We start from the raw sequence: 10,621 nt of genomic DNA on the forward strand, positions 1-10,621 counted from the left end.
TTTCAAGCAGCCACAATTCTTGCTCGTCAGTTCCGCGTACATACTCAGACATTCAGGAACCGTCTGTGAGCTTACAACATCCGGCCACGCCGACCTGCGAGGAGACCTATTCTTACAGCGCACCATCATCACCTCCGTCTGCAATGGACCCGACGACGGATCCAATGGACAAGGAATCAATAGAGAAATGTCCTCTTTACTGATGAATCGCGATTCAACTAGAGAGTTGCTGATGGGCTTACCAGAGTGTATCACAGACGAGGCGAGAAACACCAGGACTGTTGTGTGATGGAGGTTGACAGATACGGGGGAGGCAGTGTCATGGTGTTGGCGGGAATATTCGGGCGAGGTGTAACTGATCTCCATGTCATTGATGGAAACCTCACAGGTGTTCGCTAGCGGGACGAAATCATTGCTCCCATCGTAATTCCATACATGGCACAGCATCCACACATGATGTTCCAACAAGACAACGCTTGCCCGCATGTTGCCAGAGTGTGTACTACGTTCCTGACCCTACACCATGTGGACGTGTTGCCCTGGCCAGCAGTGTCGCCAGACCTCAATCCCATAGAGCACTTGTGGGATGAACTAGGGAGACGCGTCCACAGGAGAGACACACAGCCATTGAACCCTACCTTACATTCTGGATTTTATAGTACATTATTAGTTCAACTTCTAATTGTAAAATGCAATTAACCCATTTCAAGCAATAAAAAAACTCAAAGAATTCAACATGTCAGAAGGATTTGCTTGCTCCAAACCAAATTGTTTTCCGTAGTTAAGTACACACATTATATCACTGTTAAAGCAAATGATTGCTGGAATGAATGAATGTTTAACGAAACCGCAGCACAAAAATACAAATCGACTACTGAAAGCCAAAAAATGTAAGTACGTGAATATTATTATTTACATTAGCAAGACATTTTTTTGTATAGATATTAAACTGTTTTAAAAACCTGATGATATCGAGTGTTTGCAAAAAGTGAGCGTACAGGTATCTTTCCACACCAGTTTTTATCTAAATAATGAAAATTATGTATTAAATGTTAATAAAAGAAGATAGGAAAAACACATGTACAGTCAGAATGATATATACAGTCGGATATCAGTAATGCATCGAATATTAAAATAGTCTCTACACGTGTCCTGAACAGTACTGTATAACCCTGATGAAACAACTGTACAAGACTAATATGAGATAGTGAAATCGGCATCGATACCTCACAAGTTGAGATGTGTAGATACCAAAACGTGAAACAGAGCAAAATATTATTATTGGGAAGCTGAAGTCATCCGTTTTTGTCATATAACTTAGTCTGAATGTCAATGTTGGTTTGAATGTACAATATATATATATATGTATTTGTACATGACATGTTTGTTGATCCTCCCACAGACTGCATACCTCCAAATATCCATATGACTCTGCATTGCGCAGAGATACGGCACTGATTATGTACAACGGTTTTGTTGTTCAAATTCAGTATGCTAGTGTTACCATAATCAAAATTAGTTTTTTGCTCAAAGCGGAGTTAAAAGAACATTCTGACAAGAAGTACTGTCATGTGCGTCAACAGGTAAACTGCTACGCGTCTTTCGTGACTTGCTCTACACATTTAAAACTGCACAAGACAGAACTCTTATGATATATTTATAGACATGCATTTCTAAATCACTGTTTTATTTGACTCTTGAAATTTTATATTGATGTGGTTCATCATTTAATGTTTTTGCATTTACCATACTTTGACACCCAATAGCCGATGTATTTTTGTATGGGTGTTGTTAAACATTCATTCATTCATTCATTCATTTGTAAACAACTGTGAAAATGGTGATGCGCTCAGGTGTTTGCCGCTTCTTTTCTGCCGATACCTTCTTTGTTTGTTCACATGATTTCTTCCTGTGTCAGTTAAAGAAACGAAAGGTGTAAGAACTAAGGCAGTAATGTTGCATTATGTTGTCGATGGCTGGAATTCAATTAAACGTATTTATTATTTCAGTCATGCTTACTCTCATTCTACCTCTTAGTTCATATAATGTACGAGTTCGTGGTCAGTCATTGAATTTTCATTTTGTAACATTCCTTAACCTACGATCTTGAACATTTCTCATATATTGTCGTTTTCTAACATGTTTTAATGAACCAAAACGTGGCGGTAAAACAGTTTAAGTAATAAGTCATGCAATCAGTACAGACGTCCTTTGTTACAAATACACTTGCAATGCATTATTTAGTCATTTGTGCCCTTTCTACTGATACATTGCATATGGAAAGCATTGTATTAATTAAGTAGGCACTTGTGAAATAGTGTTCGTTTCTGTTGATACTTATGAATCTGTTGGCAGTTGTCAGCAAACAAGGTTTGTGTTCTGTTCACACTGAGTGTGCAGACAAAACATGATCGTTAATATAATTATGTTTCCATTTTTCGAAGAGGTAGACTCTTGTTTCGGTAATAAATATGGTGAACACTTGACCAAGTTACAAACTGTTCATACAAGCTGCTGACGAAATGGTGAAATACCATAATAACCTATAACAAAAGTCATATTTCTAGAGCGAAAAAAATGTAGGCAGACATCTAAATGAAGACTATGCTATCAGAAAGTGTAATGTTCGTCCTCTGCGACCCATACATTGATATATTACATGGAGGTGTAGGATCTAAAATGTACAAATTATACGAAAAGAGATACAATTTGGCCGCCATTGTGAATAAATTATAATAACAGACATAAAATGTGGTCGTAGATAAAAAAAAATCGGCATGATTCACTAACAAAAAGAGCCACAAAAATGTAGAAAAAAGTTTTACTTACCCAAGGATATTGTGAGTTGGCCAACTTCAGTCAATATAATCCAAAGGTAACAACAGGCTTTGTATGTAATTTATGTCATTTTTAGAATTATAATCCTAACGTTATGTGTTTGTTTACAATTATACGGGTTGCTATGTGCTTGCAGTTACACTGCCAAATGTTATGGGTTTGTAGTTACAATTCTAAGTGTTATTATGGGTTTGCAGTTACATTGCTAATGATTGATATTTGTTTGCAGTTACAATGCTAAGTGTTGTTATGATTTTAAAGTTACACTCCAAAGGGTTATTATGGATTTGATGTTTTAAATGGAATAAGAACACAAAGTGTATATTGACGGCAACATGTTCATCTACATATGGTACAAACTAACACTAAAACGTTTTTACTAGGGTTCATACGGAAGTTGAGAGTAGAAATCTAAACAACAAAATCACTGAAACATGGACACTTCTATTTCTATGAACAACAAAATATAAAATTGTGCTTTTAAAATTCCCTCAAATCCATTACAAAATATATACTGTTTTACACACGCACGCGCGCGCGCGCGCACACACACACACACACACGTGTACAGATATTAGATATACTAAATGTCTATACCATAGTTACCAACAGTAATGCCTAGTCATTAATTGTTGTGGTCTGTGGATATATTCTCACCACTATTATATTAAGACGCAGCTTCTCACTATTTACTTTCAGTAGGTGAATGGGAAGAACAGAAGAAAATAGAATAGATGTTTAACAATACTATCTGACCCTAGAGCTAGATAAATCTGTCCGACCTGAGGGCTAGACGATTTCTACATATGCGCGACGTCGTAACTCATGCTTTACAGCGATTGACGTCATAACTCATGGTTTTCAGAATTCTGTTTGACATTTCTCGTTGTGTCAATGTTTTAAAAAATATTTAAACAAATTAATATGTTCAACTTTATATATAGTGGTAAGTTGTAACATTTTTATGTTGTTGCATGAGGTGGACTATATTTTCCCCACGTATCATTAAATGAGTTTGTAGGTAAAATGTTTACGAATCGTTCTACAATAAACAAACCGTCGCTTACATAATTAATGTTTTGTTACTGAAATTAAATGGGGTAAGAAAAAGAATCAATCACTGTTGTCAGTGTTGATAATAAGCTACACATTCTGTTTAATTTTGCCACACCTCCCCGCAATAAGTTATTGCATTATTCACCAATAGCGAACATCATGGATGTGTATAACCTTACATGGACGGACCGGTCTGAGACAGAGATTAGCTTTGTATGGACGACTCCAGATCTCAGGTCACCATTTCGAAACGTAACCTACAACTTTACCTGGACCCCACCTGGTGGGAAATCGTATTCCACGTCTGAAAATCATACAGCTATTGAAGATCTTACTCCAGGACGCTTCATTTCAACCTCTATGATGGTGGACAGCGGTTCAGGTACTCACACGGGTCACCTGTAACTGTAAGAACCAGTAAGTTAAATCAAGACAGGTTTTTTTTCCACATTGTTATGATACATTTCAAAATTTGAATTATATATTTGTATAATCATTTTATGTGCACAACTACCTAATTGTGATAATACAGCAAATAACTGTAATAACATTGTTTACTGATACAAAACATAACCACGATGTCTTTTCGCTTTTAGTGTGTATCTTCAAAAGTCGTGCATTGACGGAAATATGGACACCTATTTTGCAATACTTAAATAGGGGCGATGCATATTGAAATAGTGAATACTATATTTGTACATAGCCTGGATTAGGTACTAGTATCCAGCAACATTAATGTGGGTGCTATTATCTGAAAGTACCAAATAGAGCCAATAGTGGGTCATGGAAGCAATCATGACGTTGCCTAACGTCCGATTGTGCCTTGCGTAGATCTATGATTATAATCATTGAAGACTTTTATTATTCAGATTTCTCAAAGATTAAATAATAAATTTGAGATACACGTTTATTATAATGAATCTGAATAACAATACCATATTCAGATATCAAAATCGTATCTCTGCACAAAGCAGAGTCAAAAGGGCGATAGACAAAGTTGTGATTGCTTCCATGGACCACTATCAGGTGTAGTTTTGTAGTAGTCATTTCGTTATGGACGTTAATGATCAAGATATTTACTTTGTTATATTGTCATATGAAACTCTATCTCACATGATTACAGAACTACATATACTCTTATTACAGTTTACTAATGTTTCAAAACATGTTTATTTCAGCAGTGTGAATAATATACAGATGCTTTAATATAAATCCAGACATTTGTAACTTTGTTCAGTGATAGCATATGTGTAGCATACGTATAACTACGTTGTAAATCTGGTAGTAGTATATAGAAATAGATAACCACATAGGTTTACTGAAAAAGATAGACATGTTTGGAAGTTCTTTCAGTTAAATGTCTGACTCACCCAAACCAGGTTTGATAAAATTCAGCAGTGTGAATAATATACAGATGCTTTAATATAAATCCAGACATTTGTAACTTTGTTCAGTGATAGCATATGTGTAGCATACGTATAACTACGTTGTAAATCTGGTAGTAGTATATAGAAATAGATAACCACATAGGTTTACTGAAAAAGATAGACATGTTTGGAAGTTCTTTCAGTTAAATGTCTGACTCACCCAAACCAGGTTTGATAAAATTTGATTTGAAAGACCTTATAACACATTATTGGCTGATCTAGTTGTATATAAACACACACACACACACACACACACACACGATGTATGGCAAAAAAGAAACGAGACTATGTCAGTAAATCATTTATTATTTAACAACTGAAGAAACTAAATATTATATCTTTTAAAATAATCCCCATAGGCTGTTATGCACTTTTCCATTCTTTTCTTCCGTGCAGTAAAACATTTTTGGAAATCCTCTTCTGGGATGCTCTTTAACTGTTCTGTCGTACGTCTCGTTATGACTTTCACCTTGTCAAAATGAATTCCTTTCAGGAAACATTTCAGTTTTGAGAACAAAAAAAAGTCACATGGGGCGAGATCTGGCAAATATGGTGGGTGTTCCATTGTTGTAATTTGTCTTTTAGTTTCTGGTTCATACTGGAATAACCTTGACTAATCCCCTGTGATAACAATGTCAAGAAGGTTTGCCTCTTGTCCAATTCTCTCAAGAAACTCAATGCAAATGTGCACTCTTTTCTGTTTCTGTTCACCCGTCAGACGTTTTGGCACCATCTTTGCACACACCTTTCTCATGGATAAATCTTCAATTAAAATCTTCCAAATCGATTCCTTGTTCATGCTAAGCATTTCAGCCATAATTCTAATTGTTAAATGGCGATCACTACGTACTAGCTTTTGAACTTTTCTAATGTTTTCATCACTTTTGATGGTTTTTGGTCGACCTGATTTTTGGTCATCATGCACATCTTCTCGACCATCCAAAACTATTTTATCCTACTGAAATACCCGAGCACGAGACATTGTCTGATCACCATAAACATTTTTTTAACATACTGTATGTTTCAGTCGCAGTTTTGTTAGTTTTAGCTAAAAAAAAAAAAATGTTAATGCGCTATTTCAAATTTCGTTCACTCATTTTCTGACAAGGGCGATGACACACGTCTTATCAAAGTTAACGTAACACAATTTCTGTTTACCCAAAACAAGCACTTGAGCACTTCTTGGAACCAGGAAAGACCGTAATAAAACAACATAAAAGCAGTTTGATCATATAGTGGGTAGTGCCTAAGCTAAACGTTTAGTTTCATTTCTTTTTTGCCACACCTCGTATATATATATATATTTGATTTTTGAATGAGCATGGATATGAACATCCATAGGTGCAACTATGAGCCAAACTTTATTGAACTAAGATGTATTTGTTCGTATGAGAGCTAAACAGGAAATCGTTAACAAGTGGGAAACAGTAAAGTTGAGACCGACAACACACCTAGAAAAGCAACACCAATATGTGTTCGTTCGTTCATTCATACATTCATTCATTCATTCGTTCATTTTAATTAATTCGGTACGTATATCAAGAACACTGTCCAAGGCAAACAGTGTCTCATTCCACTGATGACTACCAACCTATCAAACAACAAGACTACATTATATATTACTTTTGTTAGTAATGTTCCTTTCCAATAAAACCCACTTGCTAATGCACACTTGGTGACTGTACAGTAAAATCGCGTGCATGGAACCTAAGTGATTAATTACTACATGAATGTTATTTTCATGAAAAGTGGACAGTACTATAGATAATGATTATCTATAGTACTGTCCACTTTTCATGAAAATAACATTGGTTTTTAGATATATGTAATATATGACAATGTTAAATATACCTATTATGTATAATCCATAAATAATGTGCCAATTTATATAATTACAGAACCAAGTCCTGCATCAGATAGTTCAATGATCAATAATTTAACTCTACCAAAAACCATCATTTACTTTAAACCTGCTGAAGGAATAGTTGACTACTACGAGGCAACGTTAACAGGAGGAAGCCCGAACATTTCCACCAAGAGAGTGTCGAACAACACAGACCATGTTATATTCAAAGTTCTATATGGAGATAGGAACTACACTCTGACATTAGTTACACATACCGGCAACCTGACAAGTGAATCTTTCATTCAAAATGTGATAACGGACATAACAAATAAGTTTTTCAGTTATACCTTTCATCTTTGTTTAATAAATGTATGTTGTATACCTGTCTATGGTTATTATATATTCCAAATATTGTTGAATGTATGTTAGTTTTGTGTTGTCCATGCAGATAGCATAGACTGATATTTTCCTACATTGTACAATTATTACAATATGGGATAGCTAAACAAATCCCGGGTGTCCTTCACAATGAACTGAGGTTTTCTAGCTTATCGTAAAACTGGCATCACGATCTTTATGTAACATTGTCACCGTAACATGTTTGTATATAAGATGTCTATTTCATAAAGTGGCAGCCTTCATAAATGGCCATGACAATGTTTTTTTGCATCAGTTACATTAGGTATATAGAGCCAAAGTGACAAGGGGAATAAAATGATTCCCACATGAATTCCACGTAGCCCTTAAGAAAATGTGATAAGTTATACATGAAGTATATTAGTCCTATTTATTATAAGAATTAAATATAACAAACCCAGGCACAACATTCTTTCTTTCAAATCATATGGGAAATATCCTACTATACTTAACTGAACTTTGCAAAACAAATGACATATTTGAAACGTTAATTCGTGGATTACAGGTCCGTTAACATCGAATATTGTATTTACCCCTTGACACGCCATTCGTCTATACCCAGCTTTTTTATGCCATTTCAACATATACCAGCTTCCATATATCAATGCCTAGTATAATATTTTCTAAATAAAATTAGTGAAATGATTTTATTATTAACGCAACCTATTTCTTATTGTGTATGATACTGTCGTCTTACCTTAAGATTACCAGAAGAAGACTAAAACGGAAATATTCTTTATTTGTTTATTTGTCTAATAACATAATACATTCTTTATTTAATTCAGACCCTGAACAAGTAGAGAATCCAAACGTTTCAAGTGAAACAAGTTCAGGATTCTTCATCTCTTGGTCACCTCCAAAACGTGCGAATGGCGAGATTACTGGATACATGATAAAAGCTTTCATTGGACATGCTTATTACGCAAATATTACCATTAAGTGCATCGACGACGTAAATTCAGGTGTATGTATTCATTTAGTTTTAAAACGCACAGCACACTGTAATAGTATTAGTCCTAGAGCTGTGGACGTTGTGTGTGTACGAGAAATCTCATAAACCACCCGTCATAGTTGGTGAGGGGATCTCCTGGACCATTATAAAAACAGGATGGCCATTTTGATTCCTAATAATAAGTGAGAAATTTGACCTTTTGTACAAAACTAACATGGTGAAAAAGCAACTAAAACTGAGACGTAGCGAAAATTAAATGTAACATAACTTGGTGAACTATCAATACATCATAGTACATAACCTATCATAATGAAGCCTGTAGTACTTGGTGAACTATCAATACATCATGGTATATTACCTGTCATAATGAAGCCTATAGTACTTGGTGAACTATCAATACATCATAGTGTATAACCTATCATAATGAAGCCTGTAGTACTTGGTGAACTATCAATACATCATAGTGTATTACCTATCATAATGAAGCCTGTAGTACTTGGTGAACTATCACTACATCATAGTGTATTACCTATCATATTGAAGGCTATAGTACTTGGTGAACTATCAATACATCATAGCATATTACCTATCACAATGAAGCTGGTAGTACTTGGTGAACTATCAATACATCATAGTATATTACCTATCACAATGAAACTTGGAATACTCCAAACAAAATACAATAAATATGTTTTGGATTGATTAATTTGCAAAGTTAACAGAAGTCAAATCATAAAATCATTAGGCTGTTGACTATAATTACGATTATCTCTATAGTAATGGACCAAAAAAGATTGGTGTAAACATAGAACTAGTTTTTTGAGAGATCCTAGATTCGTTTTTAAAATCATAACCACTTGACGCACATTTGAAAGTTGACCAAACTTCAAATGCTGCTAGATTTTCAGAAACAAAATACCAAACAATTCGAACTCTCCAGAACCTATTATGCTTGTTGATGACATTGGCTTACCGAGCATGGGGAAACCGGCACTCTAAAGCCAGAGCAGGGCATACGAGCGCGAGAGGCAGACTGGACTGGATCGTTTCACAGACTAGACGTATCCGAGACAGACTCGTATCATGACCTGACAAATCGAGCCTGACGGTACCTTTGACAGCAGACGATATCATACAATGACATTTGACTGGACTGACTTGGTTGGTAAAAGTTGCTTTTTGCTAGTAGATCTCTTATTTGATTAATTTTATTAACCAGTGTGTAAAGAACTTATCATTAAAGTTAGTTTGTCTACTGCAATATTTTATCTATTATTACAATATGTGCTGGGAAGAACCTTACAAAAAACAGAACCCTATTGTCTGGATGGAAATGTAGTCATGTCTCATATTATGAAATGGGTATTCATAAACGAGGGAACCCTAACACTAGTAATTGCAGAATGTGGCATTATTATTTTTTTCATTTAATATACGATATAGATGCTTGTAGTGTTATTATGTTAGTCAAACATCTAACTCGTAATTTGCAGTGTTCGAATATTTTTAAAGATGTACTGTAGTTAAAGTGTATGTGTCTTTTACAGCAAAATGAGGTGGAAGTAACTTCACCAAATCGTATAGAATGCCAAGACAAGATGAATTATTCCATATCAGGTTTAATCTCAGCACAAAACTTCACAGTTACAATAGCGGCAGTAAACGCGGCTGGTGTTGGGAAGCTTTCGACTCTAAATGCCAGCACCACGGGTGGGAGTGAGTATTATTTGTGTTGTATTTAGAGATCACCCAAACAGAATACTAACAACCAGACCACCAGTAGTATCAGAATACTTTGTACCATTTTGCATTTGCTATCGATTGAACAGGGTAGTTTGGTAGCTGTACAATGTTTAATCACGGGTTGTCATGATCTGTGGTTAAGTATTATCTTGATTGATGTCTACCTGGGTGTATGAACCTCTTTTCTTGGGAAACTTCTACCTCACTAAACCTAAAGAACCAAAGATTGCTTACCAACAAAGAAATATTTATGTAAAAATAGTGGTAATGAGCTTTGAAAACTAAATTGTTTATTGCATTTTCTTATTGAAAAACACAAACGTGCATTGTAATTTTTAAAAT

The 10,621-nt window shown here is 35.1% G+C and overlaps 1 protein-coding gene across 1 annotated transcript in view; it reads left to right on the forward strand.

The window, feature by feature from the left end:
* Window positions 1–4,053: 4,053 nt before the first annotated feature.
* Window positions 4,054–10,621, forward strand: part of LOC121369711 (receptor-type tyrosine-protein phosphatase T-like) — a 44,020-nt gene continuing 37,452 nt past the window's right edge. The window contains exons 1-4 of the mRNA XM_041494763.1: window positions 4,054–4,276; window positions 7,220–7,456; window positions 8,370–8,536; window positions 10,084–10,252. Coding sequence (XP_041350697.1) covers window positions 4,054–4,276; window positions 7,220–7,456; window positions 8,370–8,536; window positions 10,084–10,252 — 796 coding nt within the window. The remainder of the gene's footprint in view (window positions 4,277–7,219; window positions 7,457–8,369; window positions 8,537–10,083; window positions 10,253–10,621) is intronic.

Source organism: Gigantopelta aegis, chromosome 4, assembly GCF_016097555.1.
Source record: "Gigantopelta aegis isolate Gae_Host chromosome 4, Gae_host_genome, whole genome shotgun sequence".
In the NCBI taxonomy this organism is placed as follows: Eukaryota; Metazoa; Mollusca; class Gastropoda; order Neomphalida; family Peltospiridae; genus Gigantopelta; species Gigantopelta aegis.